Raw genomic sequence first — 16231 nt, 5'->3', positions numbered from 1 at the left:
TCATGTAACTTTTCAGCAGACATAAATTTTTCTTTGGCTGATTTGGATTTTTTCAGTTTTGTGCTGGGCAAATAGCATACTGTATATTCAGTTTACTGAAATGGCTGCTAATATAAAAACCAATCACTTCTTACACAACAGTAATATTACACTGTCACCAGATAAGAAAAATATCATACATATTTACAGCTGAATATAACAGAAAGCATGTTACTAAGTTGAAAAGCCATGAGAAATAGAGTAGGGATTAAAAGATGCCTAGTGCATTTCACTTAACTCAAAAGATAATGTGGTATCTTAAAATACTGACTAATATCATTCTGAACAAAAAAAACAACAAAAAAAAAAACAAAAACAAAAAAAAAACAGGCTCCTTTGCTGTGAGAGCATAAGATCAGTGTAATTTACCTTTAATGTGACAGTGATGACCATGACAGTAAAGACCAGCGTTCCAAATGTCCAATTTCCAAACATCTATAAAACAGAAATGCAACTGTTAATAAAACAGTATTACATTGCGATGACAAAACAGAGAAATGGTAGCGATGTTTACATGCATGGACCCAATTACTAGCAATATGACAAGATCATTATATGGTCGACCTGTTTATATGCAACTTTGATACCTTGCAATTTCTTCTTCCTGCTGTCAAGAATGAACTAATAAACATAATTCCCATTTGACTCAGCAGTATTAGGTTAGTACAAGGTTGCCAAACATTCAAATATAAATCTTTGACATTTTGTTGGCATTTCACTACAATGAATAACGGATACCAACAACACCAGTCACAGTTGCTGTATTTAATATTTACTGATTATGTTACTAGGATAATATAATAATATAAACTGTTCCAAGTCAAACCACAAATCTGGATAAAAGTTGGGAGTCAGGACAGGTGGGACAAGGTGAGCAGTGTTGTGCTTGAGTTGTGGAATGGAGATAAAACTTCTACAAGGCACCGTTCTCGGTTAACAAGTTGAGCGGTATTACGGTACCCATAATGAGGCCTTGCCCTACGACCGTGTGACTACCATCGGTAACTCCACCACTTGCTATGAGAATCACTCTACTCATAGGTTGAGAGCTGTGGGGGGCATTGTTTTGTTGCCAGCCAATACAGGACCCTGCTGGAGTCTGAACTTTGAAAACCAATAGTGAGAGGACTAAGATGTATCCACAGAAACACTCGGGGGAGCGGACAACAATACTGGACCCCTTGAATATTGTTCAAGTTTTAGTGACACATTTTTACACTATATAACGGCACAAGATGAGCATACATTTGAAGCTATATGTTTATGATAAATCTATGTGTTCATTTTCTATAGACCGTTAGTCTGTGTGTTTTAGAAAATAAATTAAAATGAATACGTTTTTCAACAGAGGGTTACTAATACTGTATTCGAGCAAGAGACATGGAACTGAGAACTGAATACACAATTAACTTAAGTTAATTTAACTTTAGAGAAAATGGACGAGTCAAAAGTGATTACAATTTACTAGAATCATCAATGAGCCACTGCATGTTTTATAACTGCCATTACACTGCTCATTTCAATGTTTCAGAGGAAAACAAAATATGTGTTTTGTGATTCAGCATAGTGCAGGACAGCATTCAAAATTAGGCAACATGTAAATATACTATAGAGCATATGTATTAAAATTAATATTTTTCTACATCATCATTAGCAAGACAAAAACATATTGAGGAATAATCTTGATAGTCTTCTCATTAACCCCCCAAGGAGACATGCATTTAATTGTAGAGCAAACTCTTACCAGCTGCCTGTTAGCTCGCAAGATCTGAAGACATGCACAGCGTGAAGGCAGAAGGAAAAGGAGTAATCAACAAAAGATAGAAGAAAAAGAGAAGCGAGCAATAGAAGTGAGTGCTTTCTGAGATACCAAACTTCAAACAGAGAGAAAGACGGCAAAGATATGCAGCAAGAAAGAAAAGAGAAGAACACAGATTTTGGGAAAGACCAGAGACACAGAAGATATGATAAGAAGAAAAAGTAAAATTACGAACTTACTTATTAACAAGTGAATGACATACATGCTGGCACAGAAATGGAAACAGACTGTATAAAAGACTGTTAAACAAAAACACAGAATGTGGATGAGACAAATAAAAAAGCAAGATTAAGGGAAGGAGTGATTGAAGAAAGACCAGCAGACAACCAGCCCCATCAATAAAAATAACTCATCATAACATGCACACACATACAATGTCCTGCTTTCTAACTTACCATTAATTTCCTGAAGCAATATTTTCCTAATATGGAAAATTGTCTCAGCAGGGCAATCTTTTTTTTTCTTTTCTAGGGATTCTAATATAGAGTATAAACATACAGTACATCACACATACACACACAGCCAAGGACGCACCTGTCCATTGCCCATAAGCGTGGTGTCTTCCCCCATCAGTATGTAGGATCCGAAGAAGAAGACAAAGGCGTGACAGAAGCCCAACAGGGTCCAGTACAGGAATGTCCGGAAAGACAGCAGAGAGTTCTTGCTGATGTCCCTTCAGGATACAAACATTTTTTTTTTTCTTAGGAGGATATACTGTATCAAAGCGCATTTTCATGTTTCACTGGGATGAATAAGTTAATAGTTAATGTAAGTTTAGGTAATTTACAGACTGATTCAGCAAAAAATGTTTAATGAATTATGGACTAAATAGAATGCAGATGGCAACAAACTCAAACTTTATTTTGTAGTTTAATCTTACTTAAAATGCAAAAAACAATTCCTATTAGCTGTCTTTGCTAGTAGTGTATATGGCATAAAACAAAATAGTTACTTTTCTAATTATTTTTGTTCATGAATTTATGGCAGACATCTATTGTGTGTGCCTACAGAGTACATGTAAACTTACCTGTACAGACCAGGTTTATTCTGCAGTACGTGTGGATGGACCAGCTGTTCAAACAGACTGTACACCAGGATGGGCAGCGAGGTGAAGCAGATGTTGTACAGTGTCAGGTAAACACTGTCATACAGAGTCTGGGATGGACAGAGACAGCATTTCACTTAACACATACCTATTAGCTTAAATTGATACGCAACACTCGTCTAATCTAACAAACAAAACAGGCCGAGAGTCTACTCAGTGTCAGATACACAGAAGAAAAGAATGGCAGTAAACTAATCTGACTTGAGACACACCACTATGTCATTTTGCTTAAGGTGGTACTGTGCTATTAGTTGCCTTTTAATTATGCATTAATTTGCTCTTATATAGTTTCTATCTTTATTTATATTTTTCTTTTTATATACTTCTAATTATTTTTCTTCCTCAATTTATCCATACTTATTTCTGTCCTTGTGCTGCTGTAACACCTAAATATTCCTGTGGGGTCAATAAAGGCTTATGTTATCATTTATTATATAAATATTACAGGTTATAATGTAGCCTCTGTATCTCTACACTGTATATAGTCTAATATGTTATAAATAATTTCTTGGTCCGATATCATTTTGTCTGGGACCAATGCAATAACCTTAATAACAGACTAAAACTTTAGTACCAGACTTAATGCCTTAATAATGGTTTGCTAAATCATTTAGCATAAGCTCTAAAGCTATATTGAATAAATATTTGAAGAGTTTAAATGCAAAATGTGAGATCCACTGTTTAAACGTTACAACTTTTAATGACTGAAATGATTAAAAATGCAAATCAAACTGGATATCAAACTGCCTCAACCATAGATGAGTTTTGAAAAGAAATCTTCAGTATATTTAAGAACGCATTCAATGAATGAGTGTAAATGAGAGACTGTGCAACATTAAAACCACAAACAAAATCAACAATGACATAAGAGAGTGGAGAGATGGAGAGATAAGAGACTTACTTGTTGTGAAAACAGACAGAAGAACTGGTATAAAAACTGGGGCGTGATGAAACACACATTCTAGTGAAGGAAAGAAACATTAAAAACATTGCAGCGAAAATAGACATGGCCGAACAGTCTTGATCACAGCTGATGTAAAATTCAATTTCTGTTATTTAGAATGTATTCCATAATTGAATGCGTGACAAGGAGATTCCAAAAAGGCAAAAGCTCAAAATAAGTATAGTGTATCACTGAAAACCCCGTTGAGCTCCTAAAGACTTATTCTTTGATGAGTGAGTCCAGTGTTTTGAAAAGTGCTATAATTTTATTTATATAGCACTGGATTATGATAACTATTCATAAAAGTTTGTGCAGATAAAGTTTTACATTTTTTTTAATTCATAGCCAAGTCTTACCTTGTAGAAAAAGTACTGTACAAGCGTAGCTATTCGAATGTAGTAGAAGTGACCGTGGACCAGCAGTAATTTAGCCAGGAACTTAAACCTGGCAATTGCATAGTCACTGTTTCTCACGGCCTGACGACCCTCTTTCCCCATGATACCTGGAGACACATGCACACACACATATATTGGAGGACACACTGCAGAATACAATTTAAGACTTAGAAACAATATTGTGTGTGTGGTGAGTGTTTACCTATGCCCACGTGAGCTTCTTGTATCATACTGACATCATTGGCTCCATCCCCAATAGCCAGGGTGATGGGTTTCTCCGGAGACGTTTTAAAAAGACGCACCACCTGGATAGAACAAAGTAACGTTGACATCTGGGCTGAGTTTAAGTATGTTTTCTGAAGATGCATCACATGAACACACCATGAGCAGACACAACACAAATATAAGAGCTTTATATTATTAACACAATAATTCCCTATTTCAGCTTATGTCAGAAATTGTTTAACACTCAGAAACATGCACATATTCTATTCATTAGTCAACAAGGAAAATGTCACCACTGAATTGATGGTGGGACCATCCAAAATCCAAAAAGTTGTTTTAAACATGAGGATAATGTATTTGGGTGTGTGTGTGTGTGTGTGTGTGTGTGTGTGTGTGTGTGTGTGTGTGTGTGTGTGTGTGTGTGTGTGTGTATGTATGTATGTATGTATGTATGTATGTATGTATATGGCAGAAGACTGGTACCTTAGCTTTCTGCAGCGGGGCCATGCGGCAGCACAGCACAGCTGAACAGTTTTTACACACTTCCATAAAAAGCTTCTCGTGCCCCCTCAAGGCTAAAGACAGACTGGCTCCATCTACGACTAATCCGTGCTGTATGACATGGTCCTCCTTTATCCTGGAAAAAAAAATGGAGAGAAATATTCTGATTTTTCTGACTCTGAGTTGATATGGAATGGAAAGAACTACTACCATCTAATGCCATATTACATTTTACTGTTAGTCCATTCACCAGCACGTTTCCTTGTTACATAGATGTTTTGTTTACTATGCATTTGTCACAGATACATTTTACTTTTATATAGCGAGTTAGTATTTTAAAGATTCCTCACTTAGGAGCACTTTTGAGCTTTGACATGTTTGACATGTACCCAAATATGGAATTTACATATTTAGGTTCTGTTTCAGACCTAGACTATATTAGAAACAAACATATAAACAAACACCACTTCAATCACTATAGCAAAGGCTCTTCCTTTGCCCACTGCCTTTGTCAAAGTAAACAAAGCATTTAACAAATCAAGTCAGCCGACTCTGATTTTTATGCTGCATCTTATGAAACTGCCAGCCTACTACTTAATTTTCTTGCAGAAACGTTATTTCCAGAAACTGCCCTCTAGAAAACTGGATAGTATTCAAAAAAACAAACAAACAACAACATGAGAACAAGTTGAGGTCCAGACAGTTTTATACTGATGCAGACAGTAAAAACAAGACATCAGTCAAATGAATGGTATCTAATTAAAACCAAACTCTTAATCTAAATCTTAGGCAACTCTTAATCTTAAGGGGCTCTAATGTTATCACAATACAAGGCTTCAAGATGCATTTTAAGATACACTATGTATATTCTACAGTCAAAAGTAGAAGCACACACACACTCACCTCCTGGCCAGTATGCGGAGCTGCTCAGCACACTCGTTATCAGAACGTTGTTGCAGAAGCTCAAGGATGTTCATGGTTCTGTGGAAGTGGCCACAGGACAGGCTGACGCTGACCGCAGTCTCATGTTTGTCTCCTGTCAGCACCCATACTTTGATCCCTGCCAGCCGAAGAGCCTCAATAGTCTCCTGGACTTTGTCTTGGAGTCTAAGAGAGACAAGGGAGAGAAAGAATATATAATAATAATAATAATAATAAAAATCTCTGTTGTAGAGCACTTTTCAAAATCCATGTTACAAAGTGAAGCAAAATGAAACACATCTGGTTTTAAAAGAAAACATAAAAAACAAAAAACATTTTTAAGTAAGTAAAAGACAGTTTAAAGAATTAAAACTCAAGTAAAAATCAAGAAAGGTTCTCTGATAAAAGTATGTTTTAAGAAGGGATTTAAAAGAGATCATTGACTCAGCTGACCTGATTTCCTGGGGCAGAGTGTTCCAAAGCCTCTGGGCCCTGACTGCAAACGCTCTGTCCCCTTTACTTTTCAGCTAGGTCTCGGGAACAGACAAAAGACCTCTGCCCGAGGATCTCAAAGTACATGCCGGCTCGTACGGTATTAAGGGGTCAGATATATAGCAGGGAGAAAGGCCATGAAGTGCCTTAAAAGTAATCAGTAAAATCTATTCTAAAACATACTGGGAGCCAGTGTAAGGAGGCTAAAACAGGAGTTATGGGATCACGTTTCTTGGTTCTGGTTAAAAGCCTGGTGGCTGAGTTCTGGACAGTGTGGAGTCGATCAACAGATTTTTGGTTCACGCAAATAAAAAGGCTGTTGTAGTAATCCAAGTGTGATGAGATGAAGGCGTGTAAAATGGTCTGTCTTTAAAAGTTAAGATAGGTAAGGTCCAGCAGTACAAGGACTGAGCACATGCCATCATCTGCAGCCATTAAAAGGTCGTTGGTGACCTGGAGCAGGGCAGTCTCAGTCCTGTGATACTTATGGAAACCAGATTGAAACTTTTCAAAAATAATAAAATAAATAAATAATATTTTCCAGTGCACAGAGAAACAGTTGACACAATTTTTTCAAAAAATTTTGATATAAAAAGGTAACTTGTTGCGGGTGAGAGGAGGAGGAGGGTGAAAACTGGCTCTGAAATTGGACAGCACTGATTTTTTTTTAAAGAATATTTATCCTTTCTGACCACAGTTATATTCCTAAAGAAGTTAATAGACAATGACTATGATCTAATATAACCATGCCTATCAGCGTTGCACTATTCATATTAGACTCAAAACAGAGTGAAATTTTAGATTGTGACCATGTGTGCCTGAGGAGGAATTCATTCCAGATACAGAAACAGAGCAGTAGAGAGAAAAGAGAGAGAGAGAGAGCAGAGAGATAAAGTGGGAGAAGCGTGGGGCTTTTGTGAGGAGCAGATGGTGAGCGGATGCAAACACAAATCAACATTAATTTCCAGAGAGGCTCAGTGAGGTGACGTATCTTTTTGCTGACTATACATTGTTTGTTGGAGATTCTCCTGCCCACTTTGTTTATCTGTTTTTGGCTACATGTTTCTTACTGTTTTATAATGCCCCAGTTTTTCTTAGATGTCAAACTATTTTTAATTCACACACTTATCTACTGTAACATAATAATCTTTAGTTTTAGTAATCTATTCTCTACTTCTGTAGCTCATAATGTCGTTAGTTTTGCAGGCTTGGTCATGAACCAAGGTATTGGAAAAATGAAAATTTTTAACTGATAATGACACTAGATGAAAAGTCAGGTTATCACCAAAGTCTGTAGGCTAATCTTCTGGATACCATGAAAGTCTGTAGCACATTTCATGACTATCCAATAGTTGTTGAGATATTTCAGTCTGGACCAAAGTGGTGGACCGACCATCCATACAGCCATGTTGCATGCGTGGCTAAAAATGCACAGGCAGTAAATATTCAATCTAGTAACACATTACATATACTGCTGTTAAAGCTAACCATGCGGAAATAAAACATGTTTTATCTAAACAGTAACTATATGTTATTTATTCACTGCCAGCGGCAACACATGATTAAAAAAAACCAAACGTGTGTTACATAATTTTCCATCATACTATATGTTGAAGATTATTGAAATGGCTTTTGGATGATAGTTAATCACCTATTCCATTCAGTGGCCTTAATATAAGCCAGCAACTCTTGATTCAGAATCATCTTCTTCCTATGTTTGCATCAGTATACATTGTACATACACAACTATAAAGGGAAGCAAAGAGGGTAACCTAAACACAACCAGCACTACATTGCACAACTGCTTTCTGTTTGGAATGAACTGTTGAACTGACTAAATTTCTTCTTGATGTGAAAGACTTAAAAATCATGGACATATGCATAAGGAAATGAGAACTGTTTTCAGGATGGACAACACCGATATATTCCAATTTATTCATTAGTCTCCATACTTGTCCTCAACTCCCGTCGCTCCCAGCAGCTGCAGGTCTCTTTCGATGTAGCTGAAGGCCTCCTGCAGTCTTTCCTCCCTCTGCTGCAGCGCGGTGCGGGCAGCGTTCAGACACCTGTCCACATCAATGTACTCCTCTGGGCTGAAGTGGCGACATGCCACCACCAAGGTCCGCAAACCTTTCTACAGTGGGAGGAGAAGGTTGGGTGATGGGTAGAGAAAAAACAGGAGAAACGAGTCAGAATACAAGGGCTTATGTAACACAGAGTAGCTTAAATTTCTAGTACCCGTCCCATTTTTTCACAATTGAGAATGACTTCCGGATGGGAGCCGAAACGTCTTGATTCTGAAAACAGTGTCCAGATGACTACGACTGAAACCTTTTCTACGTCAGAATACAAGAAGAATTAAATGAAAAGAAGAGAGGGGAACATAAAGAAAGGAGGAGAAAGACATAATAATAAAAAATTATAAATGTCCAAATGAAAAAATAAGTTTGTGTAGAGAGGAAGGGTAAACGTGAGGAAGTCAAAAAGATGTGGATAGGAGATGAAGAGAAGGAAGGAAAGAGAGATGAATGGAAGCAGAGAGAGAAAGAGCAGAAAAACAAATTATCAAAGTGTGGCTTTAAATCACAGAACCAGCCTGAGGGGTAGACGACCACAAATCAACCCAGTCCAGTGCACCGACTCCTGGATACTGACGTCCGATGACATGATGTGGGGGCCGGATGTGTGTGCGTGTGCATGTGTATGTGGCTGTTGTTAGGAAGAATTTACAGTCTAATGGGAACAGAGAGCGACAAAGCCAAAAGTAATCACTACAACGCCAGGAAATGCCAGGCCTACGCACAAAGAGACACATAACTGTGAACATATGGATCTAGAGGCATTTCAGAGTCAGATATTTGAAGGTTTCATTATAAGGTTGAAGAGCAATTTTCCGGTGAAGCAATTCTCCGAAGTGGCAAGTGTGGTATATTAAGTTTATTCAATGTGTCTCAAAGGATCGGTATCTGCTCGTCTACCCACCTTTGTATGGGTAAAAGATGAATATTGATTGTTGAGTTTGTGAGTCAAACAAAATAAAGTATATTATTAAAAGTATATTATTTAAAAGAATAAAATAAGTACTACTAGTCAAGTGTAGGAAACATATCAGCATAACTCCTTTGACTCCAGATTGTCTGCACATTCAGAGAAAATTGTATTTTCTGCAACAAATACTGACTTTTTGCTGACCACTACCCACTGAGCAGATGTATATACTGTAGCAGTAATAGTACAAGCTGCAGGAGATCTATTGACACAAAACACACAATTCAGAATTTTTTGTAAGAAAATAAAAAATACAAATGTATTTCTCACCAAGGCAAACTCGTCAACGTGCAGTCTTGTCTTTTCTATCTCACCACTGGTAGCGAAAGGCAAGATGGCCGACTCTGCACCCTTGGTGAACAGCACTTTGCCTCCTTGAAAGTCAAGACAGCATGAAGAAGGTGTAAAAGGTAAACATTTACAGAAATAAATATTAAATATACCTTATGAAAATACTATGAATACAATGAAAAACTGTACATTTGTATACAGAATTAACTTATGAAACATGTTTATCTCCACTCTCTCAAACAATTGAAATGTTTTATTTGCATTAATTTCTTGTTTTATTTGCTTTTATAATTTGCCTTTCATGTTTTTGGAACTCCAGTGTTCTGTTTGACCATATGATGAATTTGCCTTTGTCAAGCTTTCATTGTTAGTTGCTGCAGTCAATATTTTGTCATTAATGCTAAAAATACTGTGTATGGTAGTTTAAGGTGGAGTTACCTGAGGGAGTCTGCAGTATGACGCTCATCCTCCTGCGGTTAGAATCAAACTCTAACACATGGAGCAGTTTATATCTGAAAGAGCAAAGAGAGACACTCAAGTTAATCTCACTTTGGACTCACAGGATGGACGTGACCATTTCTTTTTCACAGGTATCTTACGCAATAATTTTTTGTCTGCAATCTAGATGGCATGTTTTTATTGCATGTTTATTTATCATTTAAGAGATGCACAGGGTTAGACATACCTCTCTGACTTGCCAAATGTTTTGATCTCCATGGTATCTCCCCTGCTGCCAGTGAAGGTCACTCCGATCCTGCGTAAAATGGAGAACGGATATTCTGACCTTTAAAATACTGGGTGAAAAACCAATTTGGAGCCTTTAAAATATAATAATAAAATATGTTGATGAAGCCATTTATACGATTGCAGTACCACATTATTTCAGTTTTAATTCTACTGTAATTCACGTTGTAAATGGGTACATCATATTGTAAAATGTGACACAACTATGCAATTCAAAAATAAAACATGAAATGCCATTTTTGCTAAAAAAAAATTATGAACCGCTGAAATCTGACATCTCCCACATACACAATAGAATACCGAGTTATACCGGACCCGTCTGGTGTGTGTAGAGGCGTGTGGGGTTATTTTGTAGCTGCCTGGTGTCATCTGAACTTGACTTGATAAAGGTAAACACAGTAGCCAGCCGTGAGTAATGGCACTGCCCCTTTGGAGTCAATGTACAGTGTTGATTGAATGTTTAGGTTACATTTTTAAATTGTACTGTAACATTAACTGAGTGTTCACCATTCACCAGTGATTATTGAGGTTATGGTACCAACTGTGTCCCCTCCTGGTTTAAATCATAGACTGTATATAAAGATGGACGACACATCTCCACTTCCTCCCTGTACAAAAATGAAGCAAAAATATTCTGGAAATGGGAGCTGCCGTCTTGCACTGGTGACATAATTTGGAGCTAGTCTGTGCAGTAGTGCTTGGGGTTGGAACCGCGGTATCGAGGTCTTTCCCATACACCTGGCTGACTCAATTGCGAGCTGGTCTCAGCTGTCAATCATGACGTGAAACCCCCCTTTTATAGCATCAAATAACTAATTAAAACCAAACTTACCAGAAAAATGAACACTGAACATACATCAGTGTGATAAGAACTACCTAAAATGACAGAAACCATCTTTGTGAAAAATGTATTTGACGTGTACTTTGATTTTTTAGTTTGGCCCATGTCCCATCCGCTAACATGGAGGGGGCAGGGTTTATGACCTACACTGCAGCCCGTCAGCTTCCATAGCTACCCTTTATCAAAATGGTATAGTAGAATCTGGTCACTTTCTATTAATGTTTTTCCCCTTTTGAGCCATGTTCCACACAACGTGCTTGAGGGTTTTCAACCACTCCCTGGACATTAAATTGTTGCCTGCACTATATTTCTGTGACAATAAAAAGAACAACAAGTGAGTAAGACCAAGTAAGAGTAAGTGCCAATGTCTATCTGGCCTGCAGTCCAACCTCCAAGTATTTCAATGTCCCCTAGCAGCTGACTCAGTCGAAACAGGTAGTACAGCAAGTAGAATTTCACATCATGTCAATGTCCATGATTCACATCGGTGCAACGGTCAAGAAATGGCATACACATTATCACCAGTGCTTTTTGGCTAAACTAAAGTTCAAGCTCTTCTCTTAAACCTACAGTAGCCTCAACAGACTTCACACGTAACTAATAGCTATCACAAGTTTTGTTTTCTTGCATCGTTGGGGGCCACCATACAATGTAAGTAAAGATGGAAATTTACACATTTCCTGAGTTGTAACAATCACATACTCATGCCATCTGGCCAAACCACAAGCTCTTATAGAAGTACTGTATAACACCACAATACACATGAAGACAGGGGTCACTGGCAAAATGCCAGTACTACAACCAAAGGAATATAGCTGCTGCTAATTTTCTGTGTTTTCATTGGTCATAGCACAACTGCTCCTAATTATGTGAGGCATGGGTCAAATGGGTTTGTACTGTTTTAGTGGTGATGGTTGGTGGAAACAGCTGTGATAAACGTTGGAGCACCTTTGCTAGAATCAGCTAGCTTAGCTGGTTCTTCAACCTATGCACTATTTGAAACTTACAGAAGAGGTGGAGTCTCTTGAAGAAGCTCTAATTTAACCTTACCTCTTTGTTGCTTCTACTAAGGCTTTCTCATCCGGTGAAGAGGCGTAGTATTCCATGTAACTGGAAGAGAAACCGTTTGCATGGGAGAATGGGTCTCCTCCCCCAACCAAGCTGTCTGGCTGGTCATAGCTGATCTGAACAGTGTGACACAATGACACTGCCTTGAGAAATAACAATTCATCACCAATCTGGATGGAGAGACAACAGGGAAGGATGAGAGGAAGAAACACCATCAATTGTTATTCTATACAGTGACATACTGTATGCCATTGTAAACACGAGAGATATGAACCAGAGTCACTTCATTTGCAAAGAACAACCTCTAGCTGTAGCAGGGGTTCATTTGGGTGAAGAGCTTATAATACACATACTGTATGCTGCACTAGTCCAATTATCTATTGCTGATTACACAAAAGGCAAAATGCCATCCCTAACATCTGAGGCTGATTTGTACATATGTTGTGCTTGTTTGATGGCAGCAGTGAGAACAGCATATATGCCAAAAGAATTGAGATATATATGAGTTACCAGGTGAGGCGCAGAACCATCAGGTGAATCTTCAGTCATTCCCTCTGGCACCAGTTTGCCGTTAACTTCCCGGTACTTGATTCCGTTAATTGAACACTCACGGAATTGCATCTCGTTTTCTGTTAGTGTACCCGTCTTATCTGTAAACACATACTCCACCTAGGAAACACACACATAAGTTGAGTATTATGTAGTTGGCTCTTAAGCTGAGGCAGAGTTTAAGTTCCCTTTCATTCTATTAGAATTAAATTTTATGTGTTACTGTATGTATATATAATATGTATTTAAATACAAACACTTGAATTCTAAATGGATGTCTGTTTTAAGTTTCTTGCTATATCAAAATAGGCATATTTATTGCAATACAATGTACATTACATCTGACTGGAAAACTCTTTTCGGGTAAACTGTATACATACACTGTTTTTATATACACAATACTAAAACAGAAATGATACAGATATTCATGTATGTGTTTAGTGTATGTGTATGTTACTGTATACATATGTATGCATCTTTACTCCTTTGCCATATGTATGTGTTCTTGCACTTCTATTCCATACCTGTCCCAGCTCCTCATTGAGGTCAGAGGTGTTGACCTGAGCTTTCTGGTCACTCTCCTCATGGTAAAGGTCCAAATCCCAGCCAATGAAAAAAGAGCCCAGAAACTTCTGCATCTCCACAGTAACGTAGAGCGAGATGGGGATGATGAAGTTATAGAGGACCAGAAATGCCAAGAAGTCTGAGATGAATTTCAAGATCTAAAGAAGGATGAGAGCACATTTTATTAGAATGAGACAAAAGGTGGCCAACACAATGAGGACAAAAATGAGGAGTTTAAAAAGATAGGAAGATAAACTAACATCAGCTAAACTTTAGGGTAACAAATGTAAACAGTTTGAATTGTTGTTGGAAGCAAGATGGAGAGTGGGTGAAAGAAAACAGAAAAAACAACCTAGGAGGAGGATGATGATTGGTACAAAACAGGAAAATAAGGACATTTGCAAAGAACTAAAAATGCCTAAAAAAAATGTAAAAAATAAAAATGTTGACATCTGAATTTCAAATGAACTTTTATCTGACATGAACAATATAGAAATGCACTTGGCAATGTTGTAATGCACAATGTAATGGCCAAATAATAACTGTGCGCACATTTATTTGGAGAAATGGCATCTCTAATGTTTGTACGATAATATTTTTTAAGAATGTGTTTTTGTTTCCTTATTTTTTTCTTCAAGTCTGCACAAAATGATTTTGCACTATTGGGGACATTTTGTCACATTCACAAAGATTGCAAAATAAATTTGCTTAATACACATCAAAGCCACACAGACTGATGGTGCTTCAGCATGGATCCTTCTGAATCAAAGCAGGCAGGTTAATTAATTCCCATTAAGGAGTTAATTACTTTATGTGACAGGAAAGGTGAGTGAGAGGGCCACAGACTGAGACACAGAGTATCAGCAGCTATACAAAAGCCAAGTTTATGACATTCTAAACCTAGAATTGAGATATAGAGATAAATTATTTATTATTTGGCAAGGAGATGAAAGTGTAAAGTTGAACATCGACTTATCTTACATCATCTTGTCTCTAGGGCTGATAGGCTGCACTACTTACAAAAACAAAACCAAAAAGAATGCATTTTTTTTATTCTTAACGCGCAGCAGACTAACCGGACTGCTGTTTCTCTCCTGTTCAGTCTTTTGGTTGTAGAAAGGCTCGTCCCATTTGTCCTCAGCCTGCCAGGCATACTTCAGGATGGTGCTGAGGATGGCCTCGAACAGCAAGATGCCCAGGTAGATGATTAGGAAGGTATTCATGGACCTGACACACAAATATATTTTAAAGTTGAATGTTAAACTAAGCATATCCTAAAACAGCAATATTTTGCTTACTCTGGGAGACAAAATAAAGTGCTCACTTCTCCACTGCAGAGCGTTTCTGGGACTTGCACTTATAGTTGAGGGCCATCTTGGACTCCATCCCTGTGTAAACCGCCACACCTGCAACAGCACAGTTGGTTAATGTATTACACTAGGCTTGAGGGAGATTAGACCATTAGACTACTGATTGACTTGTGCATGAATTCATGGGAAAGACACCAAAATTATCCATGTGTCCATGGTAGATCATTGGCTCTGGTTGTCCGTGCCAAACAATTACAACAGTATACACAGACACACTAGAGAAGCATTGGGGCATTGCTAAAAAATCTGCAGATAAAACCCTTTTTTGTCTTCAGTTAACATGATCAGACCTCAGCCACATGATGAATGGCCTGTCCTACCCACAATGTCCTATGAGCTTGGCTTGTTTGTGTAACAGCTGCGATGTGGCTGGGTCACCTCTCTATCACGCTTCCAATATCCAATGGAAGCATTTCAGAAGCAACCTGTTCTTGAGCAGCTATACTTTGTATTTCTTTCTCTCTAAATTCAACTGCAAACTTCCCATTGTAAGAAATCATTTACCCCCCTAGCTGCTTGCCTCTCAGGTGGAAGTCTTGCTTTTGCAGAACCTTTTCTTTTGATTTTAACTGTATTAACTCACCATAAATCTCTTTGGTATTTTTCAACCTGGCTCCTCGCAGCAGCAAATTCTCTGGACCCAGCGGTCTGACATATAAGCAAAAAAAACAACATAAATACAGAGAAAGATGGATGTGGCTATAGGATTTTGGTACAAACAAGACACAATAGGACCTTGATATAAACTAAAACACTAAACAACAGTCTATGAGGCTCATAAATCTTCTGTATATGAAATGTATAATTTTCATTTAGCTGCACTGCTTCTTTCTTTTGGTGGCATAGCAGCCCACTGCTGATTAAATATTTGAAACAGCTTAGTCTCTGTAGACCAGTGGTTAGTAATTTTGTAACATTTTGTAGCCCTCTGCTAAAAGCATGCACATTGCATGAACAACGGACATGCTTTCGTGTTTCACCCTCAACTACTGTCCCATTTTATTTGTCTGATTGTGACCTTGGTGCCACTACACTAATCAGAAAGCTGTGTATCCAATGCCTATCTTATTGGGGATGTCTCTTTAGCAGTGTCTTTAGCTAGTCTAGCACACATATAATTGTCAGTTTAATTATTAGTCAAAGCAGCTGGATAAATCTGGTCTCACCTGACTATCTCCTCTCCATGCTGAGTCACCGTAATCCGACCGACAAATCTGGAAAACACCAAAGGCATTTTAGTTGAGTGAGAGACAGCAACAGCAACTATGTTAACATGTACACAGGAAACCAGGCTATGGGAAGAAATCTTACAAATA

At 37.9% G+C, this 16231-nt stretch overlaps 1 protein-coding gene across 4 annotated transcripts in view; it reads right to left on the bottom strand.

The window, feature by feature from the left end:
- Positions 1–16231, bottom strand: part of atp11b (ATPase phospholipid transporting 11B (putative)) — a 62488-nt gene that overhangs the window by 21942 nt on the left and 24315 nt on the right. For 3 of the 4 annotated variants that reach the window (XR_006378214.1, XM_044198578.1, XM_044198576.1), the window contains exons 8-27: positions 16082–16129; positions 15499–15563; positions 14870–14951; positions 14622–14772; positions 13506–13703; positions 12943–13101; positions 12415–12602; positions 10465–10533; positions 10218–10291; positions 9759–9862; positions 8393–8574; positions 5931–6134; positions 5010–5163; positions 4504–4606; positions 4263–4408; positions 3865–3924; positions 2886–3013; positions 2393–2531; positions 1784–1807; positions 409–474 (exon numbers count right to left, since the gene is read on the bottom strand). Coding sequence is in view for 3 of the 4 variants with exons in the window: in XM_044198578.1 (XP_044054513.1) it covers positions 409–474; positions 1784–1807; positions 2393–2531; positions 2886–3013; positions 3865–3924; positions 4263–4408; positions 4504–4606; positions 5010–5163; positions 5931–6134; positions 8393–8574; positions 9759–9862; positions 10218–10291; positions 10465–10533; positions 12415–12602; positions 12943–13101; positions 13506–13703; positions 14622–14772; positions 14870–14951; positions 15499–15563; positions 16082–16129 (2344 nt within the window). In the remaining variant the exon portion in view is untranslated. The remainder of the gene's footprint in view (positions 1–408; positions 475–1783; positions 1808–2392; positions 2532–2885; positions 3014–3864; positions 3925–4262; positions 4409–4503; positions 4607–5009; positions 5164–5930; positions 6135–8392; positions 8575–9758; positions 9863–10217; positions 10292–10464; positions 10534–12414; positions 12603–12942; positions 13102–13505; positions 13704–14621; positions 14773–14869; positions 14952–15498; positions 15564–16081; positions 16130–16231) is intronic. The other variant, XM_044198577.1, reaches the window with a different exon arrangement.

The sequence above is a fragment of the Siniperca chuatsi genome, linkage group LG6 (assembly GCF_020085105.1).
Source record: "Siniperca chuatsi isolate FFG_IHB_CAS linkage group LG6, ASM2008510v1, whole genome shotgun sequence".
In the NCBI taxonomy this organism is placed as follows: domain Eukaryota; kingdom Metazoa; phylum Chordata; class Actinopteri; order Centrarchiformes; family Sinipercidae; genus Siniperca; species Siniperca chuatsi.
The sequence above is the reverse complement of the archived record's forward strand: the minus strand, read 5'-3'. Positions and strand labels throughout refer to the sequence as shown.